This window comes from Falco punctatus (genome assembly GCF_963210335.1).
Source record: "Falco punctatus genome assembly, chromosome: 8".
NCBI lineage: Eukaryota > Metazoa > Chordata > Aves > Falconiformes > Falconidae > Falco > Falco punctatus.
Window position 1 is genome coordinate 51,649,160 of NC_137588.1, and position 24,596 is coordinate 51,673,755.

Genomic DNA, 24,596 nt, shown 5'->3' on the forward strand with positions numbered 1-24,596 from the left:
TACCTGCGGAGAGGGGCGAGGAGCCGCCTGCGCGCCTGGACGCGGTGCCGCCGCCGGCAGCGCCCAGGGTTGCGGGTGTCGGGGTGCGGTGTCGGGGTGCGGGTTTGCGAGCGAGCGGCCGCCCTTACCGGGAGCCCCTCGGGCACGGTCCGCGGCGCCGCTGCCCGGCTCTGCCCGCCCGCCCGCGCGGCGCGGAGGCTGCGCGGCTCCGGCTCCGCCGCTCACTCCGCCTCGGCCATCGCCGGCGCCGCCGCTGCTCCGCTCCTCCGGGCTCGGCACCCAGATTTCTCTTCCCAATATTCCGACCGCCGCTATACAACAAAAGCTTGCTCTTTACCAAGACAGTAGTAATACGTCCCAGGGTAAACCGGATGTGAAATAGGCTGTGACTTCATGCCAGAGAGATTTTATTTTAGAAAGGAAGGTGGTACCAAGCTCTCATCTAGAGACCAATCCGCCCATTTTTTATATGCAGCACAATTTAACTTCCAGTGCTCTCGCCCTAATCCCTTTCTCTCTGGCTGCAGCCTCAAATCCTTCTACAATCTGCAGCATTATTGTTGTTTGGGGGGAGGCTGCCCGCCCGGGGGGATGCTGCCCTGGGAACCTTTGGGCACCTGCGGTTTACAAACCAGTCTGGTCTAAGGGGTCCTACATTAAAAATATCACCGCCCTGCGTTAGCCTTCAACCTTTGATCAAATATTTAATCGCGGCTTAAATATGAATGAAGGCTAGCTGGAAATGTAGAGGATGCAGCACTACGCGTGTATGCACCTATAGCGACCGGGCGGTAGCCTATAGACGTGGCCAGACGGGGCCAGGGATGCTGTGCAACCCTAATTCCAGCCAGGTAACGCGCATTTTGGGCGAGACCGGTAGAAAACCGGCTACGGGACCCGGTGGCTCTCCCACACTTTCACACGCCTTTTCTCACGGGTGGGTGCCCGGGGCGGCCCCGGGGCGCTGCCGGGGGCTGCGCTGGGGGGCTCGCAGCCCCCTGCCCGCTCTCCCAAGGCCCGCCGGTGGGGCAGCGGCGGCCCGGCCCCGCCACCGAACAGCCCCGGCCCCGCCACCGGGACAGCCCCGGCACCGGCACCGGGACAGCCCTGGCCCCGGCACCGGGACAGCCCTGGCCCCGCTGGGGCCCGCGGCGGCCGCGCTCGGCTCCTGCCCGCGACGGGAGCGGCGCGGCCGGCTGCCCCCCCGGGACACGCGTGGTGGCCCGGCCCCGGCCCACCTGTGGTCAGCGAGGGGCACGGAGCCGCTGGGAGCCAAGGGCAGCGTCACCCTCAGCCAGCGGCCGTCCCTCCGCAGGTGGGAGCGCAGCGGGCGGGACTCTGCGGACGAGCAGGAGAAAGTTGGAGCTCCAGGTGCGGGGGGCGCCGGGCACGTCCCGCAGCCGCTCACCTGCCCCCCGCCGGTTACCGTGGCTTTAGCTCAGGGCACCTGGCATCAGCTCCAAGCCTCCCGCAGAAATGCCAGGCGCTGCCAGCTGCCACGAGCGCAGCGTGGTCAGCTGCCTTCGCTCTGTTTGGTGTAAAGATAAAATGAACCCCTCTGACCACGTATCTGTTACCTACACAGCACCACCGGCGGCCGTGGGGTGGGGAAAAGCCTTCTGTCCTGTGCACCTACTGGATTTCAAATACTGTCTACTTTTCCCTCTCCCCTTCTCAATGCCATCGCCGATCCAGTTTCTGTTCCCTCCTACGATGCTGCTCCAAGGGAGGTCAAACTCCATATATTTTGTCAGAGAGAACCTGAATCAGTATCCTATGTTACAGTCAAACTATTTGTTGCAAGCTTTATCCATATTTTTAAATCCAATATTGCCCATTCTACACATCCTCACAAAGGACATGATCTCTTTGTAACAAGACGAGAAGGATTTGATGCGACCCAAGAAACCAATGACATTCATAGCTGAGGCTGGCAGTAACTTCCAAGGTGGCAGTCATTTTGGATAAGTGCCTGACTTATAACAGTCCAAACACTGCAATGATTTCCCTAAGTACAAGGGGAAATAGAAGTTTTGTTTATCCGAGTCCCCTAGTGCACCAAGTTCACCCGGTCATTATGATCAGCATTAAATAGCCACAGGTTATTTTAAAGACTTGCAATGAACTTTTTTCCTGACATTTCCGAGGTAGTTTGTCTCATTTTCATTCAGGGTTGTTAGCAGCGTGCAGAAAAGTAGGGAACAGAAAAACCTACTGACCTCCCAAGGAAATTACAACTAGTGACTTTCCAAATCACTAGTGCATGAATGCACTCTTTGGAGGTAGAGGTATTTCCCAAATATGCAATGTTTTCACCTTCATTTGCCTTTAGCTAACATAATTTCCTCTTTTTTTTTTTATTCTTGCATGAAAGCATGAGGGAGTTTTGCTTAAGCAACAAGTAAGTTGCAGTCCTCAGCTGAGTTTACAAAAACAGCACAAGGAATTTTTATTAAAGTGCGTGGACACGGTGTGGCTGTAAACCCACGGAGGTTCCTTGCCCTGTTGCTAGGGAATTAATTATATTATGTACTATGACCTTATCTACTCTGACCATGTTTTCTAGGTGAATAATATATGTTTGCAAAAATAAATGTCCAGCTTAGTTCCAGTATTTCATTTCCCCCTTCATTTCTCATGTACAAAGAAACTATAAGCACATTTGCTCTATGTGCGTGTCTGTGGTAGGTAGCTAGACAGACAGATGGGCTGAAAAGTGAATGATTGAATGGCTAGAGGTTCATGTACCTCTGTGCACAAAAGTCTGAGTAAGTGGGCAGCTGTAGCAGTTTCAGAGCCCGTGAGAGATAACCTTGCATTGTAGACTTTTCTTCTTGTCATATTTTAATTAATATATAAACAAAACTGTTTTTATTTTAGTGAAGTATCAAGGGTTACACAGGATGGTCTTTGCCTCCATGGACACAACTCCCGTGTGCCAAAGCATGGTATGTTTTTCTGAGCTCTCCCTGGGTGAAAATATTGACCTAAAATTGGAAGTTGCTCATTCTCTCTCTAATTCTCATCTGCTCAGAAAGTAGGACAAAACTATTTTTCCTCCATGGCAGAGATTCCTGTCCATCAGTGCTCACACGTAACCCAGATTTTCCCTTTTCTTTTCAAAGGCTGTTCTCACAGTTATCATGTCATTCCATAGTAAATGCTAAAAATATTTGGATGTAATAAAACAAATAGGCTGTCTTATGATAGATTGTGGTAGCAAAAGACCTGGGTTTTTTAAGGAAAAAAAATATCTGTAAAAGGAAATAAAATTTGTTGTTACCAACCAAAATGCTCTTTCAAAGAACAAGTGCTGAGGGGGACATAAGTGTCTTGCAATGCTTACTCTTTCTCTTTCCCATGCAAATTCCACCCACCTAATCAAAACACCACCAAGGGTAATGCATTTATCAAATAAAGTCCATCTGTAGGTTTCAGGCACCTAACTTAAGAGGATATCTTTGAAAATCTCCAGCTATATATGGGAATGTGTATATTACCAGTGAATCTTAGGGCCATAAGATTTCATTCTTGAATGAATTGTTCAAATGAGAAATGAAAGACACATCTGAACTTATGTCTCCAGGTTACTCAATATTAGGTGACAGATATCCCACTGTGTGATTTTACAGTCACTCACACTTGGAAAAGGAAGATGTCAAGAAGACCTGTGTTTTTTCAAGCCAGCTTTATGACTCTGTAAAGTTTTCAGAAAGGGCCTATATCATTCATGTTACAAGGTAGTGTAGAGCTAAATCCTTTAAAAACAGTATTATTAAATCTAAAGAGTCAGCCAAAATGAACTTGGCACAGCTACTATGTGCAGCGCTTTAGACCTTGATGTTAGTGCAAGTGATTAGCAGCAGTGAAGTTAGACCAATTGAATCCTACTTTGGTAAAATATATTTATTAACTGGTGGATTAAAATTGACATAGAGAAAGATTTTTAAATTAGATAGAACTATTTTTGCCTTTGAATTTCTAGTAAGCACTTTTTGAAATCTGGCCTGTTCCTTAAGTGCCTGCAGCCTCTCCCTGATTATATATGTATAGCATATATACAGAATATTTAAATAGGTCATCAGGGAAGGTGTTTTTTTTTTTTCAGTGTTGGGGTTTTTCATCATGTTGTTCTTTGTGTGTACAAAATATGCATATGTTTTATCTTAGTTTAGGAGCATATATAAAACAACTGAAATTCCACAGCAGAATGCTTTGACACAATGTGTCCTGAATAGCTAAGGGATTTGTATAAAGCAAATGAAACACAGAGATTTACTGGCATACAGCAGATCAGATAAAGAATTAAAACAGAAAGACCATCTGGTCCAAAGCTTTGAACTCTGTTATTTACAACTCCTGCTTGTGTGACTAAATGGAAATATTTTGTCAAATAGATGATTCCGATTTGATTTCTAATTTAATGTCAATCAGAAATATCTTGAAGAACAGCTATTGACCCTTTGGTAGAAACAACAAAAATCAGTTGCTTAACTTTCTGTTTTTCCTTTAAGTTACAGCTACAGTCAAGAAAACAGAACATGCAATTGTCGGCTAGTGTTTTTATAAAAGGCAAGCGATGATGTAAAAAAGAAAGTTCAGTCTCATGATGCCTCTTTCATTTTACAGTAAGGTCCTATTCATTGCCTCTTTACTCTTCAAAAAAATTAGTAGAAAGGGAAAAACTTTCAGGGAAATACAAATGAGAATCTTCATGAAAACAAGTTGCACTGTTTTCAAAGAGTCGATCTGAGATACAATGCCCATTAAAGACAGATGAATCTTTGTAGATCTGTGTTGAGAACTGAAAGTGACACTTCTTTGAACCCATTATCTATTAAAAATGGAATAAAGATGTAAAATAGCTGATGCTCAGAAACTTAGAGATGATGATCATCTCTTGAATTTTAAAGTCTCCAAATACACTATTTCAAACAGAAAACCCAATTACTTACAAGTTTCTCAGGCTTTCTAATCCACAGAGGCAACAATTTATTATGCCTTGCCACGCTGTTGCCAAACATCACCACAAAATTCAATCTGTAAAGTCAGAAATGGAGGATTCTCTCCTAGATAATAATAGGCTTTCTTGTCTGATGCAAGAAAGGAAGAATGGGATAATGACCTCATTTCTAAAAAAACCTGTGGAATTAATGAAAGCCACCAAAAAAGAACAAAGGTCACAATTGGAAGCTTGTGGGGATTACAAAAGCCTGGTAAATCCAGCGGTGATCATTGACGAGATCCTTTTCAGGAGGCTTTTCCTGCAGCAGCTATCTACAGTGGAATACAGACAGCATATGTGCCATGTGTCTATCTCCTACGCTCTAATTCACCGCTGCTGATGAGGTCAAGTCTTTGCTAGAAATCTACAGCCTCTTGGAACTTTTATGGTACTTTTAGTATAAATTCAGCACACCTTCCACAACCAGGAAGCTTTGCCTACCAAAAGGAAGGAGTGTACTCTTGTCATCCTGGTGTGGGTGTCATTCAGTTACCCTTCGAAAATAAGACAATACTTCTGTGGCTTACTGTCCTTCCTGCTCTGCATTTGGAAGGAAAGATTTGTTTGGCACTCAGACCTCAGGGTTGCAACTTGCGGTTTGACATACTTAATGACAGTTCGTGTTCCTATGGACCAATAAGCTAACCTGTAATTTCATATTTTCTTAAGCAGCAGTACTAATCCATAATGATGATTTTTCCTAAAATTGGATAGGATAAAAATCTATGTAAGCAGAAGTTCTAGATTACACAATCATGAAGGTTGATACTTTTTTCCTTTTAAAAATTTATGTAACAATACAATGTTTAGTGTGTTAATAAGCCCTCATTACTTATTATTTGTGGAGAAGAGAATAAGTGACTATGAAAAGAAAGTCAGCAAAGTAAAATAAATATTTACAGACATAAGAAACAAATACATTTTAAAAATTTAAGAAAAAAAATCAGTAGGAAAAAATTCATTTCACCATTGTCCCACCATGAATATTTGCCTTTGATTGAAGTAAAAGGTGTAGAGTCAGAATGTCTCTGCCTGAATTCAGAGAGATACTTAAAATGTGTTTTTAAGCCAAACACTTAAGAATCCACTTAATGCCATGGGTCATAAATGTTCCTAAACTTCAATGTGTCACCCGAGGCTGAATTTTGCTGCTTTGGAAGCCAAATACCCTGCTGACTTCTTTGGTGACCGTAGACACATTTAATTTCTTTCCCTGACTCGGTGCCTTTATCCAGAATGAGAACATTGCAACCTGTGAAGTTCTGTTAGCCAAAATTCCCATAGATTTCCGTGAGTGCCGTGCTAAGCTGCAGCTTTCCTGCAAACACTGTTCAGAAGTCACAGAAAAGTTTGCAAAGCAAAGGTAACGCACGGATTAGCTTGTCAGGTGCTGGTTCCCACTGTCATTTAGAAGCACAGAGTGTTTGATTCACCCATTCTTCCTACTCCACTGCCTTCCTCACTTCTCAGAGATGGTGACAAGGAGGCTCTTCAGATGATTTTATCTTCCAGTTGGACACACGGTACGCTTCCTGACTGCTGATGTTACTGCACGGAGAGGTACGTGCTCAGTTGCAATACACCATCAAAGCACTCTTGCACGCACTGTCCTGTTCTAGAGTTTGAAGTCTGCCACAGAAGCATCAGAGTAAACATTTAAGTGATATTGGGATTTTCAGATTTAATTTTTGTGTAACCTGCTTAGTGCTAAAAATCAAGTGTAATCAGGCATAGCAAATACAAATGAGGAATACATGGGCACAATCATTAACAAAGTGATGTTGTAATGGTATGATTTTGCACTTAGCTTTTGCGCTCATCTCTTTTAAGGTTCTTATCCAAAAGATACTAACACAAAATTTCTGCACTTTCCTTCCATTTTAGAATTATTTATGCCTGGTTTTACACCTGCTGAAAATTACACAGACAAAACCTGTGTAATTTTCCCAGAAGTGCTGTGATGATTGAGGGTCCAGGTGCTGGTGGCACACAATAAGAGGCAGTATAAGAGCAGGGCAGGCTGCATATGAACTTTTCTCTGGTCCAGAGCTCCTAGTTTCTGTGCATATGGCTTCTAAGGTGGGTCCTTCCTGATTTATTCTGTGGTTTGTGTTGCTGGTTTGAATTTCCTTGCAGAGCCCCCAGTGTTAGTCAGACAGAACTGAAATTTTGATGTTGGCTAGAGAGCTTCTTGATGAACTTTTAATTTTTTCTTGCTCATTGTAACATACTGATTCAACTATGTTTCCTCTTCCATTTCATTCATAGAAACATACTTTAAAATTGTTGTATTTATATGCCAAGCTTTGCAACATGAAATCTGCATTTACAATAGTTTGCTTGTGTGTTTATATTGTATTAGGAAACTATTGTTTTCATTCAAAAGGAGCTGAAATTATCACTGGGCTATAACGGTGAAACCCCAAACAATTAAGAAACCAGTATTTTCTAGGCATTATCAATGCTTGTAAATATTAGAATTGAAACTCTGTTGTAATTTAAATCCATGCCTTATTCTGAAGGAGAGCTATCACAATATTATTTCTGAAGGTCTCTGATAATCCAAGTGATATCTTAGAATGTAACTATTAGTTCTTTAATGTTGAATAGCATAAAGAGTTTTGTAGGTGTAAGGATTGGCTCCCTAGCACATGTAAACTGGCACAGGTGGGCTCAGTTCAGCTGCATTGTTACAGCTACCATGAATCCGGTCCCTGCCTACTACCCTGTATAAATAAATTAAGCAACTGGTATGAACAGCTAGGCTTGCACAGGTGGTATGTGAACAGGCAGTCAGCTTAACATGAAGCCATGTTTAACATTCACAGGCTTTGCTTGCTGCTTTCATAAACATGTTAATGTTACCTAATCTTTTTCACATGGACATTGGTGTGCACTTTTTACTTCTTTTGAGATTTTACATACCAGTATTAATTTGGTTTTGGTCTAGAGCTCAGACTGTTAATTAGGAAAATTATTAAATGTGTCTACACAGGCATAGTGCCTCTTTAGTCAGTAGTGGTTCTGTAAAAAGGAGTATTGAGTCTTTTTTACTGCTGCTAATCAAGAGCAAAGCAACTGACATCAGGACAATACTCAGGCCAGCAGTCACTGGTATGACTGGGAGGAAAAGTACTTTTTCACTTGTGTTAGTTCCGTTAGTATTTTTGAGAGTAACTCAGTGGTGTGGTTGTGGAACCACCTTCTCGATCATCACTGCCTACCCTTCCTGAAGGGAATCGGAGTACACAGTCTTTGGACAAAGAAATGGTGTTATTAGCAATGTTTTGTGAACTGAGGAGAATGTTGTCTTTCTCAATTTGTGATAAGGTAGCAAGTAGTCAGCTGTTCATTTTGAAAGTAAAACTGCTCTGCAGCTCATTAAAAGCAGGGTTCATCTAACCCATTTTCAGCTGTGACTAATTAGATCCCTAAATTTTCATGTAGACACCATTTGTAATCAACAGTGATAAGACCACTCAGTTTACTTTTTTTTTAAGGGATTGTTGATATGGAAAGAATAATTTTTTTTCAGAAGGATATATCCCTTTCTACTAAAAAACACTAATAAAATTTAGCTAAAACTTTGTTACATGAATGTCACAAAGGATTGTGAGGTCAGGTCTACAGAACAGTGCTGCTCTCTTGCAGCAGTTCTAGAGGGCTGGTTTTTTTACAGTTTTTATTTGTCTTTGATCAATTGAGAGGTCAAGAAAAATTGTAACACAGCAGTATTTTGATACTGAGCTCGTGTCATGATGATACCTTCCATTTTCGGGACAAAAAGTCCAAGAATGTTGGTATATGAGATCACTTGTCAAGAGTGAAAATGCTTGCCTTATTGCAAACTAAAAGCAATGTTATTCACGAATTTATGTAATTCAAGAAACAATTTGGGAGGCCTAGACATTGAAATGGTTTAAGTTGTATTGTAAAGCAACTGGCATGTGACACTTGTATCAGTTGTCTGCAGCAAAATCTTTAATTGCTTTGTAGTGTTGTTACAAACTTTATTCTGTTAGGGTTGCCAATGGCTTTATGACTGAAAAACTGCTTGTATTTTCTTTTATTACACATAGTGATTTCCTCTAGTAGCTACAATATATCAGAGTATACTTTGCCTTGGGTGACAAAGAGTGAAGCCCCTTTTCTGAAGACAGTGATGCAAACAAAACAAGTGGGACAGCAAACCAGTGTAAACACACCTGGTTAGTCAACAAAACTGTAGTTATTGAAACATCTAGTGCTGGGTTCTTGGCAGAGAGCAACTAGAAAAGGCTTAGCCTTGGACTCCCCCTGCCACTCCCCATAAAAGAGCAAAACAGAAGAAAGAAGTAAAGAAAGCCTTCTGAAGGCAAAGAGTTCACTAGCAGAAAATATCTGCTGTACAAAGTAAGGTTTGTCAGAACTGCAAATTTTGTTGTCATTCAGGAGAATCAGTCCAAGGTGCTTATGGAAATAGTTCTGTATATAACTTATATTTTTTTTACCATTTCTTTCTTTAAAGAACAGAATATGCATTCTTAATCTTTTCCCCGCCCCATTTTTCCATGACTTTTTTGTTTTATCTTTTCATAGTTCTTGAAATTGAGTAATATAGAAAAAAATTATCATTCACTAAAGCCACTCAAGCACTTTTCCCTGGTTCATCAAGCTGAATAATTTCTGCTGTCTAATGCTAAACCTTCTTTTTCATGAATATATTTTTGTAGACATGCACAGCAGCGGGTAATAGGTTGTAGTTAAGACTTTCCCATTAAAGCTCAAAGGTTTTTATTTTCTAGGTAGCATAGCAGAACTCAATTTTAGAAACTCTTGCAATCTAAATGCTGAAAAATAATCAGAATAAGAATATGCTTCAGAAGCAAACTTAAGACTTGATTCAGTGAGAGATTTACCACCTTTAAGGTAACAAAGGGGGAGCATTCCCAGCTGGGCACAGCCCTGGGTCTTACCCACACCTGCCGACACTGTCCATGCACTGCATTACATCCTGCCAAGGGAAGATGCCAGGAGCCATCTTAATCCTGAATTCAACAGGGCATCTGGGGATATCTTAGGGATTCATAGATGGGATAATTAAAACAGCAGTTGTACTATTGATTGCTTCCTCTGACCTGACTACTACTTGCTCATACTAACAATGTCCACTGTAGAAAAGCATTTGAGTTGTAGACAGCCTTATTTAGCAACTAGTTATCTAAAAGATGCATTTATGTTAGTGTTTTATTTGCGTTGTGTAGCCTTCTGAAGCAAATCTGGCTATTCCTATTTGCTTCACTTTGGCTCCCATTAGGGAGGAGTCTCAGGATGTTAAATATCAAATCATTACAAATGGAACAAAATTAGACAGCAGTCTCCAGGTGTGTATTTGATATGGTCCAGTAGCTAACAAATTTTCAGCCCATGGGGCCAGACTAGAAGTAACTCTCTCAAAATGAATAAAGGTTGCGTGCTGATCCAAAATCAGCATCGTCTGTTTTGCTCTGGATACCTCCATCTACTGGTTTATGGTACTTGGTAATGCAAAGCCTATCATAATTGGATATTAATCATAAATTTTATTTTGTATTTACTCATTTTACCTTTTGCTGTGTATTTGGGACTGATATTCTAGATGTTAGGCATGCCAATATCTGTGTCCCCAAACCTAAAAATTCTTTCAGGGGTGGTTCTCCATATACCTGTGTATGGTTATACCAGCCATGTGTTTCCCTGATTTAGAAAGTTGCCTCCCTGCTAACAACATCCTATGGAGCTCTGTGGATTTTTGTGGGGTTTTTAACCTTTTCTTTTTCCCCTGCAAGAATAGGCCTTGGCTGTGTAGAATAGTCAGTGCTGTCAGCATAGTCAGATCTTCTAATTGTCCTAAGCATATTGACTGTATAGGATTTTTCAATAGGGTCCTAGTATCTTTCATTGTTTTCCCTTCCCTGCTGTATGCTGGCATTTTTGTTTGCATTATTATGAAAAATGAGATCAATCATGCAGATTTGTTGAGCAGTTTGGGCAAGACTTCTTTAATTTGTTGGGTTTTGATTTTTAAAATAACAAATTTCCTCTTGCAAACCTCTCTAGCAAGTAAAGGGATTTATGGTCATGTAGCCCATCCTGCACCTTACTCCCACTTCCCTTCTGAAACAGATGTTTCAGTTTATTCTATTGGAGTAGGACCAAAGGTCATCTTGTAGAAGTAGGAATATAGAGAATATCATGTGAAATCATGCAGCATGACTATAAAGAGTTAGAACTGATAACTCCAGTTATAGTTGATTCTCGGTACCTACTGACACAAGACATATATTCAACACGAGAATAAAGAGCTTTAAATGTGGCTTGAATACTACAGATCATTATTGGAAATAAAATACAAAGCCCTTTTTTGAAGGCTAAAGGATTACCTAGCTTTTTCTCTATTAAGGTTTGCATGATTCTGTAAAACCATTTATGTAATGAATTAATGATTTATTTGCATGACTTTGGCTCCCAGGGGGGTGGTATTCTTTCTCCCATGTTCTGATGGGGGTTGTGGGGAGAGGAAGGCTGGATTTCCTTGTCTTCAATTTGTCTCTTTAGAAATATGAAGAAAATGTTTTGATTCTTTGAGCAAAACAAACTCCCCAACAGCTTCAGCACCTGCCAATAAACATCCCTTAAGCACTGGTCTACAAATACTATGCAAATATCTGTTCTTATAGCATATTAACAGTGCCGCTGAATTCATCAAGACTGCCTACTGTATGTTCCTGCGCTTTTCTAAATAGAAGTTTAGCACTTGAAAAAGGTTTCCCAAATGTTCTGTGCTGGGTATTGCTGTAAGAGCTCCTCCTCCACCCCTGGAAATCCACTGGCAGAAATTTTTATCAATGCTGGGAGAATTTCTGGCTCTGACTGTGTAAATAATCACTAAAAAAATCAACTGTCAAGAAAAAACAATAAGGCCATTCACTGGTATTTTAACTTATATATTTCAGTTTTTATGTAGCAAGCACTAGCCGTTTAAATACTGTGACTGAGTTTATTTCAATAATTTAAACTGGGAGAAAGAACATAGCTTACTCCTCAGCAAATTAATTGTCTACATGTACAAGCTACTGTTAGTAAGACTTATTCTTGAAAATAATCTGATAATGACACTGTTTTGAAGTAGAATATTTCATTAAATATTTCTTGACTTCAGTCAGCCTTTATAGAACTAGATGTTGCTCTATATATACAAGGTATATATATATTCTTCCACTCTTGGATTTGAGCAGGTGAAACTTAGTCAAAGCAAAGGTTTAGTGAAAAATCACCTTGGATTCATACAGAACTCAAGTTGGCATGTCCATGTGTAATATGACAGAAAGGTTTTTCTATATAAAATTCCTTGAACTAGACCTTCTAGAGTATTTATTGTATATATATATTTAGATATGCATTTATTTACTAGCACAAAGTCAGTGTGAAATAGCATGTGCCAAAATCTCAAGATTAGAGGCTTAGTTTTAAGGCATCTGTAGTGAAGAAAGACAGGTTATACTTTTTCTTTTTTTGTATAATATTTTGAATAACTCAAACATTACAAAAGAAATAAAACAGGCTAACTGTTGTGAAACTGTATGTACACTAATATAATTACTGTTATAATGAGCGATATTGCTCCCAACAATGAACAGGAAAAAATACTAGTTGGAAAAATGTGAATGCTGAAACTAGATTATAACTTAGAGTACCATTCACCCAAACAGATTTTACAGAGTTATAAAGAGAAAAAGTTTTCGTCATTAGGGTGAATGAATGCATTTATTTCAGTACACAAAGTTAACACCTTTAGAACAACTTCTATGACAGAAAAGCTATTTAAAGGACCACTGCAATGGAGAATGGCTGACAATATGGAGCAGTACAGAAGGGACCTTGTTAGTTTTTTACAGGCGGAAGAAATTGAAAAGCTAAAGCTTTCAGAGGACAAGAGCCAGGCAGCGTAACAAGGAAATCCTTCTAAGAACTGTGTCTGTTCACCTATTACATAGCAACCATTGCTGTTGAAATTCAAGTGAGAAGTGTCTTAAGATACTGTGGAGAAATTTGAAATATGTTTGTGAAATGTCCTATCCTCCAAGAAATTCTGTAATAGATTATTAACATAAAAATGCAAAGATGCAGAGAGACAGAGCTGCCCTGATAATCAGTAAAAAGCAAATACCTATTTACTGTAAGATGTTCTTGTTTGTTAACAATGATGCTCTCATGGTAAAAATTAAATATCAACATCTGATGGATTTACGTCACACAGAGTAGAAATAACTTGGAGGCTTTTTTTATGCAGTAATTCGGGAGCTCTGCTTTACAGGAGGTAGTGAAGCTATTAAGCAATAGCAAGGATCCAGAACTGTACAGCTATTTCAGATAGCTGTACTTAACATCTGGTAAAAGTTAGCAAAACCAAGACCCCAACAAAACAACACCACAGAATTAGATTTGTGTTGATGGTCTTTAAATATGCTGGAAAACATGCTGGATTCTTCCATTGCTGCAACAACATGAAAGAGTTTGTGCAGCAGTGACAGGGGACAGCAATTAGTAGGCATGCACAATAGGCAAAACCCCTCCAGCCTGGCTTAACACAGCTTTACTGCCATCAAGGAAGAAATATTAAGCCAATGAAAACTGTAATCTTTACAAGAATTCTGAAGGGTGAATTGTCACCCTTTCTGTACCTGACCTTGAAGTATGGTGTCCATATGTATTCTCCTTGATAATTCTATCACTACTTAGTGCAGCATAACAGTCTAGTCTCAGCAGGGGACAGAAGAGGCATTTATCCCCTGCTGTCTCTGACAGGGTGTTCGTAGTTTTTCTTGCCTTACCAAAGGGAGCACCCACAGGACTTGGTCCCGGCATGGCCTGTGCAGAGGGGTTCAGAAGAGCAGGACTCTACTCTTGAGCTTATAACAATTGTGAAAACAACTTGTGACAGCTGAGACTGTGCATACATTCACATCTATGTTTAAAGCATACAACCATGAGATGTAAACTTGTCAAGTTAAGGGAACTTTTAAAGAAACAGAAAGGCAAGGCTTGTGCAGAAAAGAACATGCACCACAGCATGCTGAAACAGTCTTGATGTAGCTACTGTTCCTTTCAAAATATGGGCACCTGCGAACTATGTTATAGCACACTGGTCCTTACACACAGTTGTTAGACCTTCGAATAACACATGTGCTTCTGAATTGATGTGGTTTAACCCCAGCTGGTAACTGATTACCACACAAGATCCTTACTCACTCCTTCCTCACCCAGGGGGTGGGGGGAGAGTCAGGGAGGAGTCTGAAACTTCAGGGTTGAGATAAGAACAATTAAATAATTAAAATAAAATTGAAAGAACAACAATAATAAGTTATAATGAAAAGGAGGGAGAAGAGGAGAGGAATGGAATCCAAAAGGAAGGGAGAAAAGAAAACAGGTGGAGCACAGTGCAATGGCTCAGCACCCAGCCAGGCCCTGGGCAATGACCCTCAGGCCCTGGCCACCCCACCCCAGTTTATATACTCAGTGTGGCATTCTGTGGTATGGAACATCCCTTTGGCCAGTTGGGGTCAGCTGTCCCAGCTGTGTCCCCTCCCAATTCCTTATGTCCCTCCAGCCCTCTGGCTGGCAGGGCCCAAGAAACCAAAAAGTCCTTGACAGTACAAACACCACCCAGCAACAACAAAAAACATGTGCCATGAATGTTGGGTTTACACCAAAACCAAAACACAGCGCTGCACTAGCTGCTAGGAAGAAAATTAACTCTGTCCCAGCTAAAACCAGGAAGAATTAAGCTAAGATGAAAACAGATCTAATCAGCAAAACATCTTATGTACCTTGCTGTAACAAAGCATAGGCAATTGAAAGTCAAAGCTATGAAACACGGTCAGACTTGAATTAGAAAAAAATTGCAGCACTGTTAACAGGTCTGGTCTTGAACTTTGCACTGATTATTTTTGTAAGCCATAATGTTCGTTAAATTCCTGTACAGAAGTTGCTGTTTAAAGGAGCATTAAGATTATGTAATTTTAATACATGCATTATATTCTCAACTCCTAGTCTTAATCTCCCAGCACTATTCTTCCACTTTTAATATATTTAGTTCAATAGCCTCTTATACACAGCTAGAGAGGTAGCAACTGTATGCCATGGATGAATTACAGAAGCAATTGAATATTCCAAACATTTATTTATATTGTGACACTTTTCATCAACTCAGCACCTGCAATTGTTTGCTTAGAATAGAAACTACTCAAAAATCAGCAAGTAAATCAAGGTTTCTGAAATGCAGTACCATATCAAGAAAATCAATGTTTAGCTATTACAAAGGATCAACATTTTTATCCTTGCTCTGGTTTTGATGGCATAACTATAATTGCATTTATATCTTATGTCCTAGGTTATTAAGGATTTCCCTAAATCAAAGCTCAGGGAGCTCAGTAAGTTTTATCTTGGATGCTCATTAGACAGAAAATGGATATGCTCTTGCTCTTAATGAATGCAGTTATAAGTATCAATCCTATTTCTTGGCCTTTTCATGTGTATTCCCTAAGTCTTGTGTTGGAATTCAGAGGAATTAATATATAGACTTCCTTGGGATATTGGCACTTGTCTTGCTCTCGCTTCAAAGCCCCTTTCAAGTATCTTCAGAAGACTAGCACAAGGCATGAGTAGACAGATAACTAACCTTCCCAGGAAAAATGTTTGTCTTCTAGGAGCAGCTTTGCAGGTTTTATAATATTTTTTTTGTAACACTATTAAGAAAGCTATAAAAACACATGCACTTAAAATACCCTATTTTTTCTTCAGTATCTCAAGAACTTCAAGTCATACATCCTAACCATAAGCAAGACAAGAACCAGCATTGAATTAATCCTTACTTTTCCCAGCAAAATTGTTATACTGCATCTATGCTTTACTAACATATCTTCTGACCAAATAACAGACACAGTAAAAAGAAAATACATACATGAATTCATAAAGCAAATTCTTTGTAATCTATATGTATCCTTTTTAAAACAAGAAAAAAACTTTTTTTGTTTGTTAAAGAATAAAGCCCTTTTCACCAGGAGACCAGCTGACATTCACATCCTATCTGTAAAATCCAGCCAATAAAGGCAGTAGGCAGGATTAAAGCATAGGAACTGCTAGAAAATATGAAACTTAATTTCTATTCCTTTCCCTTGCACATTTACATCTAGCAAACCACAAAACATTTTTTTAACCGTAAATTTTTCTTGCCATGGATTTTCATGCGACTACTGTATTTCTCCCAAGCCTAAGGAAAAACCCTTCATGTATACTATTTATTTATATTGCCAGTATTGACTGGCAATACCTGTAATTTGTATGTCGAGATATAAAACTTTAATGGATTGCAAGTCTCTTCATTGATTTGATGAAATATAACGCCCTGAACAAGAGTTACATTCTGCAGATAACATGGATGCAATTTCAATAGGAAAGGAATAATGTCAACTTTCTACCAAGGAACTGACGTGTGTTTGATCTTACTCCTTGACAAGGTTGGCTTGCTGCCTCTAGAAAATCTGGAAAAACCTCTGTAAAGCTGAACAGTGTGGTCTCTGGATCTGGAATTACATGTTCAGGATCATGTGCATCCTGATAGGATGCTCAGAACCAGGTCAATCTAAGTGTGTGTGCTCTCAAAGGAAAACTGAGAAATTCTTGCAACAATTTTTTGTAGCTGAAGAACATTATTATGGCAAGGCAATGTCTCTTGCCTGTGGTATTCACTGTCAACATACTGTATGCTCATCTAATATACTCATATTATATATATTTTATATTATGAATATTACTGACAGCCAAATGGCCAAGAAGCTGCCACAAAAGCTGGTGGTAGCTGGCTGCCGTTATGCCATGAAACCTTGGTGGTTCAAAGGTGGCATAGCTCCCTCTTTCATGGGCTGCAAGCATGGTACCATTTTGAAGCACGTAGGACATAACCTACATCAGGCTCCACAATTCCAGCTGTTGGAAACTATTTCACAGTGGTGAAGTCCAAGTACGAGCATATCCTTCGTATTCATACTCTTGGTGGTGCAAAAGCTGTAATAGCAAAGAAGTGTGACATGGCTACAGATGAGTTCTCTGTCCAGGAGCTTCCCAATCCTGTAACCTGAGGGATGGAAAGGGAGCACAAGTTTCTTCCCAAGCAGCTCGCTGGCTTATCTCCCAGGTCAGTGGTTCTTGTTTGAAACTGGCCGTGGTGGGCAGACCTTGTGTTTCTAATTCTTATGTTTATATCTGATTTTGAGCAATGTGTGATGTTTCCTATAGGGTTCTTTTTAGCTGATGTGCTTAGAAATATTCACAGGGAAACTTTTTTCTGGGCATATGGTAAGACTTGGACAAATAAAAAAATTTCAATGATTAAAGATAAGGTCCAAATCTCATAAGTATTCTGGCAGTAGATGCCTCAGCAGTACACTGGGGCATACCAGCCTTATTTCAGAGAGATGCCACTGATGAAACTTAAAATACTGTCGGAACTCTCTAGGTCTTGAAAACTTTCCAACCAATTATGTCACCAACACAACTGAAACCAAGAGGAAAACTGTTTACTGATATTAAAGGCAGACAGATTTGGCTGATTTATTTTTAACATGCTTAAAATATGAAGTCAGTGAAGATCATGTGTGAGGGCACTGTAATGTAATTGAATCCATTTTAGGGAGCAGGTATTGATAACAGGTGATGGGACAAGATTTTCCTATTCAAAGGAGCATCTACTGAAAAATGAACTTTCATTTTTAAGTCTTGTTAGACCTTCTAATTAAGAGTACTTGTATGCCCTGGCTAAATATACCGCAGAAATTGTAGCGGGTCTGGGCATGGTTCTGTAAACCAAGTACCGAAAGTTACTTACGGTCAGGCTTTAAACAGGCTATCGAGATTGTTTCTTTATGTAGACTCTGTCATGTTAGACCTGGCAAACTCGATTAAAGTTTGAATGCATGTTTTTTGATTGAGTAAACCTGTCAATGTCTCTGAGGTTCTCCATTATTGTTAAAGTTACATTAACATAATAAAAAGGCAGTCTTGCATGTATCCTTCTAGTGTGAGTCCTGGTCTTTCTTTAAAAGTATATTTGAATGTTTTTTCTTACATAAGCATTTCTTTACAGCATAAGAACGCAACAATAATAAGTGGAAAAATACCTTCTAAGATAGGCAAACCTACACATTTGCTAACATATTCTCTTTGTAGGAAGAATTGATCAAGTTAGGGTTTGCTTTTGAGAGGTTTTAATACTTGTCACTTTGTTTAAAATATTCCCCATTAACTTTGAATTATCTTAATTAACCTTTTCTCAGAATTAGTAAAATGTCATTTAATTATATGTGAACTACCCAAGTCTATGTAATCCTCATGTTAAAAAGAAGTGGAGTTGTGACTTCAAAGTGATTTCTAGCTTTCTCTAAGTCTTTCAAGGACATGCAGGTTTCTTAGCAGGCCATTTACTCCAAGGATGGTGGCATAATAGATTCACTGGAGTCCCAGCTAAGAGTTCATGGGTTGTAGTAGAAATAACGTGCTTTAAGAGTGTTAATCACAATGAGGAACAATCAAGGAAGAACTATTTTTCTTGTAATTATACTTAAATTTCAGTACTGAATAACATTCTTAAATCCATTCTGAAAACACTCACACTTTGTTCTAGTACCAGAGTAGTAATATTAAAAGTAAAAGAAACAGTCTTGCAGATATTAGTGTCATTGGTCTAATCACACAATTAAAGATGCTGAAATGCATATGTATTTTTCAGGATGAGATGCAAATGACATAATAAACAGATTGAAATTGGGCTGTCTATAATTAAAACAAAACAGAAATCTTTAAGTGCTTCCCAATTTTAGTCAATGGCCAGGTAGAAGTGTTCAATTTGGATATGAAATGCTTATTGCTTGATTCTGTGATTATAGAGTACGATAATTAAAGACTGATGAATGATTTATTAGTTCTCCTAAAATACATACCATCACTTTAGCTTCTACTCCTGTTCACTCACTGAGCTAACTATAGATTTGAAGGTTTGGGGGCTTTGCCAGAGATTGTATTGTCTATATTTATAACACTTTAAAATACCAGCTGATACCTTTTTTGAAAAGTAGTTTTCATTAAGCTTCTATTCTTTTCTCTGCTAGTCTCATTGTTATTCTGTGCTTGGCGTAATCAAGTCTAAGCACCTTTGAGTGGTGAAGCAGGAGACACTTACAGCACCTTGATGTTCTCCATCTGCCCCCCTGTAACTCCAGCTGTGCTGGCTGGGATGGCTGGGGAGGTCCTGGAGTGGGGCAAACCCCTGGTCTGCTCCTCTTTCTTGATGGTTGAGTCGCAGTTGTTCATGGGCAGCCAACGTGGAATCATGCATCCTCCGGGGCTTATGAAGCCCACTTCTCTTCCTCAGGAGTGAGCTGGGGCCAGGAGTGGAAGTGAAAGTGAAGCTTTTCCAAACTAGTTCTTAATACAGTGATATGCGTCTGTGGGCTTCGGCCTGAAGTATGTAACTATGGAACTGTAAATAGTTCCGGTGAACTCAGAGGAGCTGACACTTGAGCATTTTACTAAACTGAAGCATCCACCTGGATATTCTCTTTGATTGTCCTCTCTTGTTTATGTAATAAATAATTTTAATTGGTTAGATCCTCTGTGCAGCATGAATGATAAATGACAAATATAAAATTCATAGGAATTGTGTAAAGGATTTTAAATATTTCAAATTGCAGTTAAGATCTAACAGTATATAATCCATACTGTGTGACAAAGTGAGAAATGGCTATTTCTGCTGGGATGAAATTTTAGTAGCTCTAATGCAGTTGTGACCTTAAATGAAATTAGGTTTTATTGTATCATTGTGCATAAAAGAAAAGATATCCAGAATAGTCTTGGTCAGTACGTGTTCTTTGAAGTAGCTGTGGACTTCAAGGATGTGTGTGCACATGTGTACATATATTTAGCAATATATATGCACATATGTTGGTCTCTGTTTATATCTTTAATTCAAAGCAAGCAGATATAACTATCTAATCTGTAGCGATGAATATTGAATAATATAATTGTTATAATTGTGTATTATTTAATATAGTTACATGCCAGAGTGGTTTATTTGTTTTTAACCACAAGAAAAGCCTTGGTTGCAGAGCCTTTGGGACTAATTGTAAACGAAGTGCAAGGAAGAGGAGCCAGTATAAGAACAGTGACATGTTCAAGTGAGCTGTGGTTTTGTACCCTTCCAGAAACTATAGTTCATATGGAGAAATCTGAAAGGATTTGGCAAGTTATTCTGGCACTTTGACATTGTTAATTAACAGGTAAAAGCTAAAGAGCCAGTAGGTTTCCTCCCACTGTTTCTTCCAAGGAAAATATAGCATGCAGTTGGAATACTGAAGCCTAATCTCATGTCATGTGTAACCATCAGATCACTATTATCTTCTGTGCTGATTTAGAAATAATACCATGTATCTGCTTTCCAGGATTTACCTTTGCCGTCACGGCACAGAGCCCATGTGAAGCGGAGGGAGCCAGCTGTGCAGTGACATGCTGCTAGCGCTCAGCGATGTGCGGGCACTGGGTGGTCACCTTAGCCTGGAGTAAGGCCTTCCCTCCGTGGGAAGGTGGAGGGGCTGGATGCTAACTCAGAGGAGTTAACAAAGGGTCTAAAAATGTTCTGGCTCTGAATACATTCCACAGGGAAAGGAATAACAGGGAATCTATTTTGCTGAGAACTGTTTTATTTTAAGCATATCTTAAGGAGAAGGCAAAACCACTTAGCAGCCGAAGTTGCATGGACTGCCCGTGCTGGAAAAGTTTATGCTTTTTCATAAAAGGATGCCGTGCATGCGAATAGGCCGGTGCAGTGCTCAGCTGTTGGAGCTGGGTAAAGCAAAAGAATAAAGACCTTGTAGGGAAGTTACTGTCCTTTGGGAACACCTCATTTGAAAATACCTGCCATTCCGGGCAGCCTGATGCATTCTGAAAGCAAAAGAGTTTTCTCTTGAAGTCTTTTCATAAGCCCCAGGGAAAAGTTATTTCTAGCAGGGATGATTAAGCAGTATCCAGAAAGGGGTGTGCTCCATTGGAGACAGGGAAATCAATCCTACTTTCAATTTGGTGGTGGTATTTTAACAAAGGGCTTGTAAGAGTCCCCAAGACCTCTGGCAGAGGCAGTGCTCATGTGCAGTGTTTGTAAGAGCCGGAGTAGCGGATACTTGTGTAGTTAATGCCTGCTCACACCAGTATGGGAAATTCCTGTTTCTCTCTCTGTTCTGAGAGTCTAAGGCAGTCTAAGCATGTGAATTCTCTTTGAAAGAGGCTTGCTGCTGAAGGTTATGCTTTACTTCTCTTTAAGTCATAGAGTTTTAAGTGTTAGAGTTCTGGATAGTAAAACTACAAGTAATTTCTACTGGCCGTGGTCCACTAGAAAATTTAAACTGGATTCGTCTCTTTAGACAGGAATAGTTTACAGCAAGTCTGTTAACCTGTTCTGCAGGAAGGGAAATACTGCAACTCCTTGATTTTTTTTTTTTTTTCACTCGTTCCTAGTTTTTTTCGCAAATGTTTCTAACCTCATCTATTCTTTCTTTATTTTATGTTAGAATGGGAGGAAAACCTTTAATCTCCAATCTCAAGTATCTTGCATGGAATGAGAAAGAACAGAGAAAACTATTAATGGTATTATGGCAAATGTTTCCTATGGGTATTGTTTTTTGACAGGCAAGAATATATGTTTGTGCAGTGTTTATAATTAAATTAATTTCTGAACTGTATTCATCCCATACAGTAACAGCTTAATCTCCCTTGAAATACATAAAGCAAGGCAAACAACAAGCAATCTCCACATTAACTTTGGGAAAGCAAGTGTTATCATTAAAATGCATTTGCGTTATTTAAAAGTTATAAATTTTTGGGAAGAGCATTTCTCTTTGCTCTAAAAAGATATTAAAGTAAATAAGGAAGATGGAATCTGGAATAGGAAAATTAGTCACCTCTAAGAATAAAACTTCCTTTTGAAAATGGGAATGTTAATTATTAATCACCTCCAGACACTGTCTCCTGGAGTTTCTGTGGATTTTTCTTTATTGGATTATATACATTTTTGACTGATTAACCGTTACTTTTTTTTATTCTTCTCAGTCATAAACAGAGACACCTGCTGATTAAAGTGGAATTTGTCAAGTGTAGGACAGTCTCTTCTAACAAAGCAGTTTAATGAGCAGAGAAATAACAGGAACTGTTGCATTTAAAGATGTTCAAAACATAGTTCAGAAGAATTCTTTTCTTCAGTCTCTCACGTGCATATTTATTGAAGACTGAAGATTTCCAGGCAGACTCAGATTCCCTTTTTTGTTTTCCTGGTTTTGTTTAAGCAAACTGAAGATAAAGGGAAGAAATTTTTGCAGTCCATCCCAAGGTGTTTGAGGGTCTCTTATTTTTCTCTTTGATAACGTTGTCCTGCCCAACAAGCAATGCCCTTCCAGCCAACCAGAAATTACAGCACTGATTTATTTTTTTTTTCCATAGCTACAGTAAGCACCACAACGGGCTATGTACGACCATGCAAGCTGTCTCCAGGTAACTAGAGCTGGTGCTGGAGGAATGCTGATGAAAATGGACTCACTCAGTTCCCTCTTTCCTTTGTATATCAGACTTCTATGGTTTATGCTGTAAGTCTGGCTCATAACTTAAGCAGAAGGGTTGTCAAATACTGAAAATATCAAGTGCGCTGATCTGTGGGCTGGTGCTTGACTAGTCTTTTGGAGAATTTTTCAGTAGGAGCCAAATAGAGCTCAAATGGCAGAAGACCTACCTGGGTTTGTTTCTATTTATTTTTAAATTTTCACATATAATATGATTTAGTCCTGGTATGAGAGGGGAGATTTCCTCAGGCCTGTTGTTAATTCTGTAGCTTGTGGCTGTTAAGGAGGTGTGCTTGTACAAATGGAGAAGATACGAGATGGCTTTTGGAAGAAATCCCCCTCCATTACCCTGTGCCCTGAGTTTGTGAATTTTGGCGAGAGGGTTAGGCTTCGTGGTTTATTCCACTGCGATTTTCAGGGCTGACTGGCTGGCCCTGTTATGGCCGGGAAGGATTGCTGTTAAGAGATTTGGTGAACAATTTTATTGTTGTTTGGTTTATAACAGCTATCAGGACCATATCAATCAGTGTTGCTTCAAGTACACTGTGGAAGCTGGAGTAAAGTCTGACACTGCACTGTCCCAAACCTGCCTTATAGATTTGGAAATCGTAAGGAAAGGATTCTTTCTAGAGACAGGTTCTTAGAAGAGGATAGCTTTTAACTGGGAAATGTATTTGCCTTCTCAACTGGACGTAGGTTTTTGGCTTTTTAATGTGCTACGAGAATAAGATCAGATAAATTGATCTGACTTGAACAAAAAAGCTAGGAAACGAGACATTAAAACCACCACAACTCTGATAGTTCTATCAGCATAACGAGCAGTAGCGGTCAGTACTAAACATATTAGAGAAACGACCCTGGTTCAAATCACTCTTGCTATAATTCTGTTATGCTGTCTGCTGTGTATTTATTACATGCAGTGGCACAGAGTGGCACAGCAAGAAGTTGTCTTTTTACTGCAGCAGACCTTCATTTGCTTTGAATGCTAAATCATTTCAGAATAAACAGCGACTGAAATGACTGAAGTGAATGTAGTCTGCTGAAGAATTTTGTGCTAATGATTTCTACAAAGGGAATTTGGCCTTGTTAAAAAGTATGTAAACACTAAGAAGCAATTCTAAAGCCCTCTGATGTCAATTGAAGCCTTTCTATCTCAGAAACTCATATATGTTTGCTTTAGAAAAGCAGCTTCTCTACAGTGGAATGCTCACAGCAATCTCAAAAACAGCAAAGCAATTAGTTTTCTTAGTCTGGCGTTGCTGAGGCTATGTAAAAAGAAAAAATACAAGACATACCTAAGCAATGGGTTGGGAGGAGGAAGGATTAAGCAGTCTTTCATAGCAGAAGTCAACTTTAGCTTTCAAATCTCTCAATGAATTTTAGTAACCTGTAGTCTAACTGCAAAGTCATAAAAAGAATACTTAATTTGCCATGGCATTGTAATGATCTATATAGTCTTTCATCTATCTTATGATAATAGTTCACTTTATTTTCTACAAGAAATGAAAAATTAACACATATTTAAATAAATATAGCCTATCATAATGAACTTTTTACGTGAAGATAGGGTTATCTTTCCTCACTCTTGCAAGGGACCATCTTATAACTTTATGCTTAGACTTGTAGGATTTTTTTATTGTGTTTCTAGGAATGATACTGAAGACAAAATTGGGTATCCATTGCATACAATATGCAATATAAAAGACCTGAGGCCAGTACTTTAGATTTAATGGCCAAACTAATTTATTTTTTTCTAACTGCCCTAGATGAGCACAGTGTTGCCCAGGCAAGGAAGGAACAGGGAGTAGTTTTCGTGACTCTTCACTCAAAGAACACTATTAATTCTCAAAGTGGAAGGGGGCCATTTGGTTATAACACTCAATGCAAGAGGATGTTTGTCCCTTTCCTTTTTTGCT

General features: G+C 39.4%; 1 protein-coding gene across 3 annotated transcripts in view; it reads right to left on the reverse strand.

Annotated features, from left to right (window-relative positions):
- Positions 1–24,389, reverse strand: part of GABRA1 (gamma-aminobutyric acid type A receptor subunit alpha1) — a 67,954-nt gene extending 43,565 nt beyond the window's left edge. Inside the window, exon 1 of one of the 3 annotated variants that reach the window (XM_080399302.1) lies at positions 338–24,389. In XM_080399302.1, coding sequence (XP_080255428.1) covers positions 338–395 — 58 coding nt within the window. In that variant the 5' untranslated portion in view covers positions 396–24,389. Of the gene's footprint in view, positions 1–3 lie in introns of all 3 variants that reach the window. The other 2 variants (XM_080399303.1, XM_080399304.1) reach the window with 2 other exon arrangements.
- Positions 24,390–24,596: the final 207 nt, after the last annotated feature.